The 14,960-nt window shown below is 33.6% G+C and overlaps 1 protein-coding gene across 1 annotated transcript; it reads right to left on the reverse strand.

Annotated features, from left to right (window-relative positions):
* Nucleotides 1-1,209: 1,209 nt before the first annotated feature.
* Nucleotides 1,210-14,709, reverse strand: LOC143046254 (gastric triacylglycerol lipase-like). Its single transcript, XM_076219316.1, has 8 exons — nt 14,491-14,709; nt 13,964-14,069; nt 13,551-13,758; nt 12,194-12,437; nt 10,861-11,016; nt 4,429-4,500; nt 2,628-2,699; nt 1,210-1,462 (listed from the first exon to the last, which is right to left on the reverse strand). Exons 1-8 carry the CDS (start codon nt 14,602-14,604, stop codon nt 1,223-1,225), a joined length of 1,212 nt encoding a protein of 403 aa, XP_076075431.1. The 5' UTR covers nt 14,605-14,709; the 3' UTR covers nt 1,210-1,222.
* Between the last annotated feature and the right edge of the window lie 251 nt (nt 14,710-14,960).

Genomic DNA, 14,960 nt, shown 5'->3' on the forward strand with positions numbered 1-14,960 from the left:
ACCTTATGAAAGATACTTGAATTCCACACAAATTTCTAACTCTTTCTCATACCCTATGGAAGAACCTGGAATTCAGGACAAATCTTAAAATTCTTTGTCATACAATGTCGAAGTTTCTGGAATTCCAGACACAATATTCGACGCTTTCTGGAATCCTACGGAAGATGTTGGAATTCCACACAAATTTTTAACTCTACGAACCTTATGGAAGATGCTGGAATTCCACACAAATTTTTAACTCTATCTCATACCATATGAAAGATGCTGGAATTCCAGACACATTTTTTACTTTTTATCAACTCTATGCATGGAGGATGCTGGAATTCCAGAGAAGTTTTTAATTCTTTCTCATACCCTATGGAAGAAGCTGGAATTCCAGACATATTTTTAACTCTTTCTCATACTCTATGGAAGATGTTGGAATTCCAGACACATTTTAATTCTTTCTCTTACCCTATTGAAGATGATGGAATACAAGACACATGTTTAACTCTTTCTCAAACTCTATCCTACAGACAACGCAAACCAACAGGGTAAGGATATAAAATAAATTATATACAAGAAAAAGACATGATACACGAACAAGGCAGGATACAGACCGTCAAACCAGCGGGGTTAGGATATAAAATAGATTATATACAAGAAAAAGACATGATGCACGAAGAAGGCATGATATAGACAATGCAAACCTGCATACCCATATCTTGTGTCTTGCACCATACATTAATTTGTAGGATCCGTTGCAATAGATAATTCAGCTGATCTGTAACAATAACATCTTCATGCCGGCTTATTTATCATGTACTGGGATACGACGCTAGATTGAAACTGACGAGGAAAGGTAACACTCGGCCATCGAAAGCTTTATTTTTGTAGAGCCTAGGTGGTCTAGCGCGTCCGGCATAGTGCAGGGCGATTTGGTTCAACGATATCTTTGTTGCATGAGTTCGAATCCTGGTGAGGGAAGAGCAAAATATTTGCAAATTTACAGATCTAATATTTTTTGGGCTGATGTTTAGACGAATTATCTATATATATATATAGTATACAGTTCTGATACATGAAATAAATAGGATTCAGAAACATGAAAAAAACCTTATACCTTATACCTTAGGAATCAAACACTATAAGTTAATTGTACCCTATATTTTTTTTCTGATTCAACCATCGGGTATGCGCAATTGCGAACTAACATAAAACGCAGAGACATTCATGTGTACATTTAATGATTGTTCTGTGATAAAATTGTCATAATAATATCATCATAGCATTGTCTATTAGCTTCTATGGCCCAGATAAAGTCAAGATGCTCGTAGATCGTGATATCTGTATGACGGTAAATATTCGGAAGCTTTTTTATCAGATCTTTCACGTCTTTGGGGTCAGCCAGGATATCATGTCCACCCGTGTATAAGGATACATTGTTCTTCATCAAACTGGCATCATATAACGGAGCTGTGGTCTGGAATTAGAAATAAAAATTGGAACATACGTTATGCTTTAAAATTCTGCTTGTCGATTCTAACCTAACCATCAAATACACAAACGTATATGGGTGGATTTAACAACTAGTAAATTTGAATAACCTGTTGTCGATTAAAATAGGCAGCTACCGTATATTATGATGCTATTTTTCAGCTAAAAGACTCGAAAATCAAGATAAATCTTGAAAGAAGTCTTACATCATGAAAGTTTACAAGCTAAAAAAAAAACCATTCTCATCTTTGGGTAAAATTATACATTCCTGATTGGATAAAAATATACAAAAACCTCTTGCATGTTATTTTACCAATGACTTCCCATTGATTATCATCTTTAAGATTTTTATATATTCTTTTGACACCTTTCTTTACAGTTTCAATTATGTTTATATAATTTTTTTTTCAGATCATGTATTCCTTAATTAGGTCTTTCCACTATTCTGTTGAAAGATCTATTATATTTGTTCGGATTATTTTTTGTCATCTTCCGCCAAAGTTGTTACGTACCCTGTTTTGTGGTTTCGCAAAATGTCGCTTAGATTTTTGTATATGACATCAAACAGTTATTGCGCTTTTGAGACATTAGATATATTTGGTTTTTATTTTTATGCCCCTTTCGGACATAAAGGTCTCCATGATTTTTATTTATACACCCTTGGCTTTAAATATTTGGCTTCTTGCTTGCGTTCTTGCTTAAGCGATTTGGATGTACATATTTGGTTTCTTGCTTGCGTTCTTACTTAAGCGATTTGGATGTACATATTTGGCTTCTTGCTTGCGTTCTTACTTAAGCGATTTGGATGTACATATTTGGCTTCTTGCTTGCGTTCTTACTTAAGCGATTTGGATGTACATATTTGGCTTCTTGCTTGCGTTCTTACTTAAGCGATTTGGATGTACATATTTGGTTTCTTGCTTGCGTTCTTACTTAAGCGATTTGGATGTACATATTTGGCTTCTTGCTTGCGTTCTTACTTAAGCGATTTGGATGTACATATTTGTCTTCTTGCCTACGTTCTTACTTAAGCGATTTGGATGTACATATTTGGCTTCTTGCTTGCGTTCTTACTTAAGCGATTTGGATGCATACAATTTATCACGTGTTGTTTTCCTTTTATACAATAACATATACATAAACTGTCTTACCTGATTGTAGTGTTCCATATTGGCCTTGGAAGAACCGTAATCAAACATCTGAAACTTTCCACTCAACACACTCTAGAAAAAAGAGTTAACAATAAGCTGATTCACTAATCAAATAGCATTCTTTTTAATCATGGAACATTAAACACTTTTTTGGATTAAACCAGCTCATAATAATAAGATCGAAACAACGAGAATAGCGGAATGCAAGTCCAATCTGGTTTTACCGGCTAATTATTCTCTGCTTTTAAACGATTATTAAATAATAAGCACCTTTTACGCAGTTGTCACCTGCTAAATGCTTAAAACCTTTTCCCCTTAACACTAGGTTCCCAGCTCCTTTGGTTTTGTTTCTTTTAAAGACTTGTTTTGATATTAATCCTTCCTTATATTATTTTTTCATTGACTTATTTTCCCTGAAAATATCATGCATTCTTCCACTGAACTTGTACCACAGGTAGTGGACTTATAGTCCCAAGATTTATCATCCACACACCTTGATATCAAACCACTTCATTGGGCTAAAATTAATCGAAAATATACCATACTTGAACTGATATGATAGCACTTTTGAAAGAAATTCTTACATATCATACATTTCATTGACATTATTTCTGAATGAAAAATACATTTGAGTATTGGGAGGTAGATATTTACCTAAGCATAATGCTTGACAGGTTACTTGTTGAGAGAACCACCGACCTTCGATAGGAAAACTTAGTGTTGACAGACGAGTGACACAGTAATCGACTACGCATGATCAGTGAAGAAGGTTAATTGGACAGTGTTGACAGACGAGTGACACAGTAATCGACTACGCATGATCAGTGAAGAAGGTTAATTGGACAGTGTTGACAGACGAGTGACACAGTAATCGACTACGCATGATCAGTGAAGAAGGTTAATTGGACAGTGTTGACAGACGAGTGACACAATAATCGACTACGCATGATCAGTGAAGTAGGTTAATTGGACAGTGTTGACAGACGAGTGACACAGTAATCGACTACGCATGATCAGCGAAGAAGGTTAATTGGACAAAGTAAAAAGTACTAAGTTGCATATTGAATAAGAATTACTGTAGTATAATAAGGAAGGTTTACCTGCGACGAATAAAAAGGTTTATCTAAGCATAGTGAATAAGAGTTACTTGAGTATAATAAGGAAGGTTGACGTAAGAATAGTGAAAAAAAAGGTTGATCTAAGCACAATGAATAAGACTTACTTGAGTATAATAAGGAAGGTTGACATAATTCGGAGTTTAGTATGACGTCCATTATCACTGTACTATTATGCATATTTTAGGGGCCAGCTGAAGGACACCTACGGGTGCGGGAATCCTCGCTACATTGAAGACCCATTGGTTGCCTTCGGCTGTTGTTTGCTCTATGGTCGGGTGGTTGTCGCTTTGACATATTCACCATTTCCTTTCTCAATTTTATAAGAATAGTGAAAAAAGGTTTATCTAAGCATAGTGAATAAGAGTGGCTTGAATATAATAAGGAAGGTTTACCTGCGAATAGTGAAAAAGGTTGAATAAAGAAGCAGGACCTGATCATTATATTGATTAAGTATTGACTAGAGATTTACCTCTGCAGAGTGCAGGAGATGAAACTTAGCACAGTGAACATTATTCTGAGTTTAGTGAAGAACACTCATCTGAGCAAAGTTAAGATAAGGTATACCTCAGTATAGTAAATATGTTTCCCTGTGCTTAGTGAAATTGTAATACCTGAGAATAGTAACAAAGGTTAATCAGAACTTAGTTAAGAGGATTAACGTGAACCTAATGAAGAAAGTATACCTGGCCATAGTGAAGAATATTTTTCACCGATGTTCCTGCTGGATGTTCTTCGACATATACTGGAATCCTTGTCTGTAAACAAAATTAATTGCTAGATTTTTAGATATTACAAACTGTATATTCATATTGAAATTATGGGAATTTTACTCATGAGTATATGTTGGTTTGGTGTTCTCAATTCCTGCATGCAGTTAATACTTATTATTTTTAATGTGAAATTTCTAAACCCAAATATCAACACGTTCGATCCTTAAAAAATGTTATACATATATCAGAATTGTTTTGAATAAAACATGTTAGTTCATATTGTATTTTATATCCAGAATTATTGATGGTGTTCTTTCAACTAAATATCCAAACATTTCTGATTGGTTTCTAATTAATGTATTCTTCAGAACTAGAAATTAAAGAAACAGTAGATATGGCTCTCTCCACTTCATTTTAAGACTTTTAACTCTAATTTGACTATAGGTTGTCATATATACATCCCGGTACCGGAATCTAAGACAAACGACTCGATTTTAATTTTGAAATTATCAATTTCCCCACCTTAGTATCAATATACTAACTTCACCTGCATATGGGATATACATTTTCCAACAAAGCTTGCAGCGGCTACTCAGACTTTATAAAATGTCACAAATGTCTGTGCAGAAAGTTGATGAACAAGGGTAATATCAAACAACGTCTCTTCATTTTTCTAAAAAAAACGTTCGTCGGAAGATACGGAGACCATGTTGATGAAATAAAATATGCCGTATCAACTACTAAATTAATACATAATGGTTTTGAAGTAGATTCTAGGTACTGCCGTTGTTTATCATCTTTCTTAGATATAGGAAGATGTGGTGTGAGTGCCAATGAGACAACTCTCCATACAAATAACAATTTAAAAAGTAAACCATTATAGGTTAAAGTACGGCCTTCAACATGGAGCCTTGGCTCACACCGAACAACAAGCTATAAAGGGCCCCAAAATTACTAGTGTAAAACCATTCAAACGGGAAAACCAACGGTCTAATCTATATAAACAAAACGAGAAACGAGAAACACGTATATATTACATAAACAAATGACAACTACTGTACATCAGATTCCTGACTTAGGACAGGTGCAAACATTTGCAGCGGGATTAAACGTTTTAATGGATCCAAACCTTCTCCCTTTTTCTGAAACAATAGCATAACATCACAACAAAGAAAAACATACGATAACATATCAATTGGCAGACTTAACCAGGGCCGTAACTACATGGAGGCAAATGAGGCAAATGCCTCATGTTGGAAATTTCAAAAAAAAAAAAAAATGAATCAAAAGCTTGTCTTCCTATTAATTTGTTTTCACGGCAAGTGTCTTGCAAGAAGCAAGCTTTCTTCATCCCTGCATGTTTTTCGTGATCCTTGTTTCTATTTTACTTTTAGTTTTTAGTGTTGATGTCCTTTAATATTTGTACCCGGATTTGTCTTTTGTTAATTTATTGTCCTAGTTTATGACTATTGTCTAAGTGTTGATTTTCATTTGTAAATGTGTGGTTTGGCAATGTTGCATGTCCACCGATGTTCAGACATTGTGCGAGAAATGTTTTAAGATAAGATGCTACTGGACACAGAAAAAATATTCGTTTCTTCAAGGAGAATTGAACTTAATATCAAAGAATACTAAACTGGCTCTTTTTTATAGATAAAACTAGATAGCTGACATGGTTTTAACTAAAGTAAGACCACCAATCTGCCGGTATCAAATCATTTAAAAACAACAACAATGTTTTGCCATATGATCTTTTACATTGAACAGGGACTTTCTATACTAGGTATAGACTGTCCCTGCATTGAAGGGTTAAACTTGCATTAAGTCATGTTCAGACCCTGTAACAGAAAATCACAGTGCAGAAAATAAAGGAATATGGAGTAAACGTGCACGAAACCTAATCGCACACAAAGTCAATGCATAGAAAAAATACAAATTATCAATGGTCAGGGTTTTCATTCCTGTTCTTCATCTTAATAGTCACTGGAGGGTCTTCAACAATGCAAGAATCATTAATACCATTACACAAAGTCAAGATTGTCCCTTGTATCGACTTAAGCAGTACTAGTACTTAAAAGTATAATACTGCACTGTCAATATATATAAATCCAGTCAAAGAAAAATCACCAAAGTCTAAACACAAAACAAGAACAGACAGCTTCGGTATTAATGATTATAAGAATAACGATGTTTGCTTTATCCTATATATCGGCCTTTTGATGTTGTCCCTAAAACCTAAAAGTTTTAAATTACAATCCATCTACATATTTGCTTTGAGACCAGAATTTGTCGAAAAAAATAGCTAAAAGATAATTGCGTTTCAATGTAAGAAAGAGTCCGGGAAACGCTCAGAATGCACGATTTTGCTTTCTTTTTCTCAGAGCTTCTGGGGGCCTTGAGCGGCCCCCAGACCCCTCGCCGAAATTTTTTGCCTCGCTACGCTCGGCGAATATATTTTGCCTCACTTTTAAAAGACGCTAGTTACGGCCCTGTTAACTCAATCAAAAAACCTATGATTAAACAATGAACGAATAAATTTGATCTGCGATATCTGAATACAAATGCACAGTTAATTAAATATTAGAGACAAACATTCATGACCAAAAAGCTAACAAACAAATTCAAACACAGGACATGACTGAGAAATATTTAACCAATCAATGTTCACTTTAGAAAAAAAACGGTTTTTTTATAATCTTGAAGTTTATACAAATGTTGTAAGAATAAGTGAAAAATTGAAGATATTACAAATAATCAAAGCTGGTGTACAGACAAGATCCATATAAATAAAAGATAACAAAAAAGCATTATAAACAGTATCAACAGGTCGAATTAACAAGAAAATACGATTTGAGAGTACTCGCAGTTACTGACAGCTAGTTAAAAGCCAAAACCAATTAATAATAAAAAATCATGCATCAGAGATTAAAATCGACTAAAACACATCACAGGGATTTAGTATTTTAACGTCATTAATAGTCAAAGAAGACATGACTTGTGCAATGCCAAAAATAAATGTATAGACAGGTAGTAGTATAGTGAAGAGCGACTTCTATAGAAATAAAAGTTAACGTGTCTGTGTCTCTATACATCTCGCCTCAAAAGATAATGAAATTTAGTTATGTTTTAATTTGCTAATGACAATATCAATATTAGTGCCAATGTGAACTATATTCAGAGATCTTATTACAATATTGGTACGATAACCCTTACTTATAAGTTTGTTTAAAGGTTCGATGAGTTTACAAGGATCACATACTGATTTCCTCGCTTTAAGTACAATATTACCATAAAATTTAGGATGTGAAATACCATTTTTAATAAGCTTTCTACAGGTATAGCCAAATTTACTAATCAAATCTTTGTATCTATGAAAGAATTTAGTAAAAGTTTTAAGTAATTTATGGTATCGAAATCCCTGACACAACAATTTACCAGTGATGCATTGATTACGTTCGTTAAAATCTATGACATCAGAACACACACGGGCAAACCGAACGAGTTGCGATATATAAACACCGTATGATGGAGCCAAAGGCACATCGCCGTCTAAAAAAGGAAAATTAACAATAGGAAATGAAAAATCGTCTCTTTTGTCGTAAATTTTAGTGTGAAGTTTCCCGTTTGAAATTGAAATGTCTAAATCTAGAAAAGGACAACTGCTGCTGTTTATGTTAGATTTAGTTAAAGTAAGTTCGTTTGGGTAAATTTCTGAAGTATATTTAGAGAACTCTGGATTATTCAACGAAAAAATATCATCCAGATAACGGTAGGTATTTTTGAATGTATCAACCAAATGTAACAATGATGGGTCTTTACTGAGTTTGGTCATAAACTGAGATTCATAGCAATATAGAAATAAATCTGCTATTAAAGGGGCACAGTTGGTGCCCATAGGAATACCTACTACCTGACGATACACTTTATCGCCGAAACGTACATAAATGTTATCAAGCAGAACGTTTAAAGCTTCAATCATATCCTCACATTTCCAGTAAGTGTATCTAGCATACTTTCCTTTTTCGTTACAGAAAAAGGCCTTAAACGAGTTACAACAAATAAAATTACAATGAGATTTTTCGAAAGACCATTTTATCAAATACAAAAACTTTTTCTTTATAAGATTGTGTGGAAGTGTAGTGTACAGAGTAGAAAAATCATAACTGTCAACAGAATTGTAAGGACCATTGAAAGCATGTATTTTATCTAAAACCTCTAAAGAATTTTTAACACTCCAAAAATAATTAATACCATTATTTTCATAAGCTTTATTACAAAAGTTAATAACAGTTCTTTGATAGTAGTAAGGAAGGTGGTTAGAAGCACTGATAGATTAGTAGTAGAGCACTTACTGGAAGCGGAGATGAAACGGAATTTAAATGTTTTTTTGTGTAATTTCGGTAACCAGTACATGGTAGGGACTTTCAAATGTTCGGAAGATGCTTTAAGCTGGGCAGTGGCAGTGGTATGCTTGTTAACGATTTGACTCTCTGTGGTGCGCACTGACCTGAATGTAGAGGAATTGATAATTTCGTTTTGAAGAACTTTCGTGTAGTATATGCGCCACACCACCACTACATTATTTGCTGCCTTGTCTGCCGGTACGAACACAAACCGCTCTGCGAGTACCTTGAGTTTGATTTTTATTCTAGAAATGGGTATATCATGGTTCCTATTATTAATTTCAGAATTGTTTTCTAAATGAGATATTCGAATATCAACCGTATTCATAATTTATTCAAATAACTGTCTAAAGATTTTTTATCGGATTTTTAACGTTTGCACCAATTTTTACAATAGGCAGACAGAGCGTCTTTAATGACCTGACGACACTGTTTCCAATCTATTGTAGATGGAGGACGGTATTTCGGTCCTTTCTTTAGAAAAGTTATGACTTCACGGTCATCGACGATGTTGAGGTCTCCTGTGATAACATGACCATAGGGAACATATTTAAAACTAGATGTTTCGCAATCTCAAGTGGAAGGAACATTATTTTCTATATTGACGTCTGTTGTAATTGACGATCATTGACGTATAATTGAAAATCAAATTTCTGCTCGGTTTTTTTATAAGAATACGAAATAATGGGTTGTTCTATATTATCAAAATATGGAGGTATTAAGCTATAGACAGAAGAGTCATTGAATATGCTAGACAAATTAATAAAATCAATACCTCTATTTATATATTTTAATTTGAGAAAATGTCGTTTATGATTTTCAGGTTTATCAATAATAGGAAAAAGCCTGTAATGACAAAAGGCTGTAATAATACGGGTGTATTCATAAAATGGGCTAAAAAAAGAAATTTTATCACATTCCAGAAAAATAGCATATAATTTACTTATAGGTATCTGACCCAGTTTGCATAATACTTGATGTCTGCCATTATTCTTTATTATAGATAACAGATCAGCAAGTGTATAATTTATACGATGTTTGATACGTTGATTACGGTTCTTGCGTTTACCATGAGACCTATTATTTCTAAGTCGTTTATCAACAATATTAATGACATCGATATGAGTTTTAGATATGTTCCCCTGCCCTAATATTTTATCATTTAGACCGAGAGGATAAGCTGTTTGAAGTCTTTTTATCCAAAACAATTCGCGAACTTCGCGTGATTTTTCAAATTGCTTGTGCGATTCTCCTGGTTGTTTTTGAACGGTTTCGAGCGGTTGGAATTTTATATATTTCAGATTATGATTATGCTTATCTAAATGCTGATATACTAAACTTTTGAATTTTTTGGGTCTACGAAAGCGGTAGAGATGTTCTTGATTTCTTCTGAAATACTCTCGTCCCGTCTGTCCCACATATTGAATACCACACTTAGGTTGGGTTCAAGTTACCACATATATTAGGTTTTGAGTTTTTCAGGTAATATCACAGGAAAAGGAGAGCGAAAAGGTTCTCCCGTTCACTGTTGACCTTATAGTATTTTGAGAAGTTAATCTAAAACAGGTTAGTCATTTTTTGGCATTGCACGGGAAAATTTGTGGATATCCACGTGCATTTTTGTTAAATAATCTGGCTGTAGTGGCATTACCAATACGTTTATTTATGCACGTAGATAACCTAGAAGTTGTGTTGTTGATAATATTTTTTCCATTCCGTAAAATCATGATTATTTAATTACTTGTTATAGTGTTCTTTTATTTGGCTTTATAAAGGGAATACATGTACCAAGTGAGGGATATGGCAGTTGTTTATCATTTGTTTGCTGTGTTTGAGTCTTTTATTTTGCCATTTGATAAGATATTTTCCATTTTGAATTATCTTTGGAGTTCGGTATTTTTCTTATTTCACTTTTAAAGTATCTCAATCTGTTTCCCCTTATTTCTATTCACATCTTTAAAGTTGGCGACATCTTCCGTGGTAATTTTCTATTTTGACTTACCCGATTCATCTCTTTTGTATCATAGCCAGCAATAAAGAAAAGAACATTTTCACAAACAATACTTCCTAGGTTATTTCCACAGAAATCACGTCCAAGTAAACGAATGAAGTCAGATGTTGGTAAAAATTCTCCTTTCCCGAATAGATTGAAAAATATCTAAAACAGTTTAGAACAATGCAACTCACAACTTGTCATACATAATTAGCACTCTATAATATTGAAACTGTTTTCATGATGGTGATTCTATAAAGCAATTTCGATGTATTTGTAAAAACGGACAATGACGGACAAATGAAAAGACAAAAAATAAGCCTGAAACAAAACAAGAGGCAAACCATTGAAGCTTATTTTGGTACCAATTCAGGAATATGCTTGTTGTTTTTCCATTCGTTCTGTTGGTTTATACACTTGTTTGAATTCGTTAGGTTTAATGAGAGCACCCGAGATCACCCCAGTTTTGGTGGGGTTCGTGTTGCTTAGTCTTTAGTTTTCTATGTTGTGTCATGCGTACTATTATTTGTCGGTTTGTCTGTTTGTCTTTTTTCATTTTTAGCCATGACGTTGTCAGGTTATTTTCGATATATGAGTTTGACTGTCCCTCTGGTATCTTTCTCTCCACTTTTAAAAAGTTCCGTGTTTTGAATTTACCATGGAATTGTGTATTTTTGTTGATATTTGATTTAACACAATGGGTTATTCATTTTATGGTATTTCATTGCAAAATTTCGTTATGTAGTAAGAAAATTGCCTGAAGATTATGTTTAACAAATATACCTGTTTTTATTTTGGAACAAGTTCCAATATCCCCCGAATTAATTCTTTAACAGGGACATTTTAAAACGAATTTGATTGTTACTAAAATTCACAGTATCAACAATTTAAGGGTTCTAAACACCTTGAATATTTTCCCATCTACTTCACCGTAAAGAAAACCCAATACTTCAATTGTGTGATTGATTAAGACAAAATTTCAGGTTTTTCTCTCCATATCAACTAACAAGAAAAAACATTCATAATCTAAACAAACACATATGTCGGGTATAATCACATTTTGAGCAAGGATTTAACTACCAGAAAGGTCCCGGAATCACCTACGTTCTATACACTTATCATTCCTTGGTGTCTTTTGATTATAATACTATGGGTAAAAAAAGTGCAGGGGGATTTGTCATAACTCTTTCTCATATATATATAATAAAATATGAAACTAATTATACAATTCATATTAACAAAAATGTATGACATGCATATATAGAATATCAAGAGACACAACATACACTGTTTTACATTATGTATCACAGCACATTAATTTCAAACTTGATAATAAACTTACATCAAGATATTTTGCAAACGGAGCAACTGCCTTAAAAGGTCCTCCGACGTTGCCAAGAGTAGCCACAGGTGCTAGAGCAAAGAAATGTTTAATTTTGGCAGCTAGTGTTGGATTTCGTCCTAATTCGGCGAATACAATCATTGTGCCTTGGGAATGACCGGCATAATATATCTGACTGCTGTTGGTTGAGTTTATTATGTAATCTACTGTGGCAGGCAGGTCGAATTTTGCCATTTCGTCCCAACTACAAAATTGATAGATTTAAAAGGTATTCGACACCTTCTAGCAGTATTGATTTCATCAGATGGTTTTGCCATTGTGACTTCTATGGTGGTTAAAGACACCATTGTTAGAAGACCAATAGTTCCCCTTCAAGCGTTCAAATTTTGTTTGAAATACTCTCTTTTATAAAACAGAAGAGATTTAAGACTAAGCGAAATAAGAATAAGCAAGTCACTTTTTCACGATGATATTTTAAAATATCAAAAGTCTATAAATTTCACATCTAAAATCATAAATTTGACATTTGATATTTTAAATCTTGAAATATATTTTTTGTCAATTTCAAAATTTCTACTTTTGAACGAAAGTATGACTTTAAAAACATAAAAGCATCATTCCAACATTCAGGCTATTGATAGTAAGAAAGTGTTGTTTTCCTTAACTTATGATACGAATACGCATTTAGCATGGAAATTATGACTTCAGAGAGACAATGTATGTAGCTATAGGCGGAGAAACGGATTTTTTTACATTGCGACTTCAATTGATTAAAAAAAAAAGATACCAAATGAAGAAAATGACATTCAATGTATAAACTTATTATTTCTTAGCACTTATCTGGATAAACTTTAATCAAAAGAGTTTAAACCAAAATTGTGTCTCCAAAAATGTTAAAAAACTGAAACGCGTGACCCGCAAAGTGATACAAAGGGACCTAAATCTATATAAAACAAGAATGTGTTCCAAGTACACGAATGCCCTATCCGCACTATCATTTTTTTATGTGCAGTGGACCGTGAAAATGGGATAACATCTCTAATTTTGCATTAAAATTAGAAAGATCATATCATAGGGAACATGTTTACTAAGTTTCAAGTTGATTGAACTTCCATTTTATCAAAAACTACCTCGACCAAACACTTTAACCTGAAGCGGGACAGACGGACGGACGGACAGACGGACGGACAGACGGACGGACGAACGGACGGACGGACGGACAGACGGACGGACGGACAGACGGACGGACGAACGGACGAACAGACCAGAAAACATAATGTCCTCAGGACTGATTTGACTCTACTTTCGGGAAAAAACGCACAGTAGTAATATACAACATAAAGGAATTTTATCTTACGTAAAATCCCAGAATTTTTCATCTGTAGGTTTTAATGTTTTATGTCGTTTTGAGTATGTGTTCCCTCGACTGTTTCCCATCCAAACATCAATGCCTCGGTCAGCCAACATAAAACCAAGGCTCTGACTTGCAAGATTGTCCACCCAGGAAGCAGAACAACACAGAAGACCATGTTGAAGCAAAACGACAGGGTTGCTGCCATTATTCCCTGGAATACATAGCTAAACTATATTGACTCACATATTTGCAATCATCTAAAATCAAAGTTTTTCTTAATATAAAATATTTAAATTAGACATTGTCTTTGTGTAAATGCCTCCAATCATAAAACCATTTTTTCTTATTGACCTACTCATAGCGAGCATTTCAAAAAATGTTTCAGAAAAAAAAATTGAGAAAAGTTACTACGACACCTGAGCTGTGCTTTGGAGGAATTCTGTGTAAACCAAGTATATAACCATCTTCTGTCACCACGGGGTGCTCTTCGAAAGGATATCCCTTGCTTGTTATTAACTGTGACTAAAATCAAAGAAAATGGAAGTAATAACAAGAAGAGGGTAAAAGGGATGATTATTTATCAAAACCGTATATCTCTTTCGATGCCGAGTAAAACATTTGCTCAGAATTACTTTATTAAATTAAGTTTTTCATAATATGAGAGTTGTTTTCCCTCAAAATTCTTGATTTTATGGCAACATTTTTTTAATTTATACATATTTCATTAAGTCTAACATGGTTTACGAGTACTTTATCCGACATCCGAAATCACTTTTTATGGAAGCGGATGTTTAGTTTGTAATCCGAATTTATTTTCTCTGAATAGAATTTTGACATTTGAAAGTCGGAACTGTTGCCTTTATTTACTTTCTGTACTAAGAAACACATATGTTTTCAAATATAAGTATACAAAAATTATATCATACAATGATTGAATACTTACAACGTTTCTATAGGCATCTGGATCTACCTTCTGCATAGAATTATCCGATATAGGCGATGCACTCACGATAGTACAAACTAAAACTACAATATATCCAACACGTAGCGCATTCATCTTTCAGATTAACACCGTAACAACAATGAGAAAATCGTCATTTGATAATGTTATACCATAAAATTATCTTGTCACCTTTTATCAAAATATCATGCTATCCCTATTAACGGAAACAAACAATAGATTACTCAACATCACTCCACTAAATGTGAAGTTGATAAGATTCTAAATATAAATTGCTACATACGAACAATTTATTTTTTGAGAAAACAATAAAAATAACTTTATAGCTATCTTTCGTGCAAAAATATTTTTTTTTTTCATTCACAAAAAAATGAATAAACAAAAATGGTAAATCGGTCCCCCTCTAGTATCTTTGGATAATTCATTTGTTATCTATTCGTTTGATGTGTTTG

This window comes from Mytilus galloprovincialis, chromosome 9 (genome assembly GCF_965363235.1).
Source record: "Mytilus galloprovincialis chromosome 9, xbMytGall1.hap1.1, whole genome shotgun sequence".
Taxonomy (NCBI): Eukaryota; Metazoa; Mollusca; class Bivalvia; order Mytilida; family Mytilidae; genus Mytilus; species Mytilus galloprovincialis.

Coding starts and splice junctions, on each gene's coding strand:
- LOC143046254 (XM_076219316.1), bottom strand. CDS start 14,604: ATGAATGCGCTACGTGTTGGATATATTGTAGTTTTAGTTTGTACTATC. Junction 12,438..13,550: donor GAAAAATTCTGGGATTTTAC/GTAAGATAAAAT, acceptor TCAATTTTGTAG/TTGGGACGAAATGGCAAAAT. Junction 2,700..4,428: donor ATATTCTTCACTATGGCCAG/GTATACTTTCTT, acceptor TCTTTTTTCTAG/AGTGTGTTGAGTGGAAAGTT.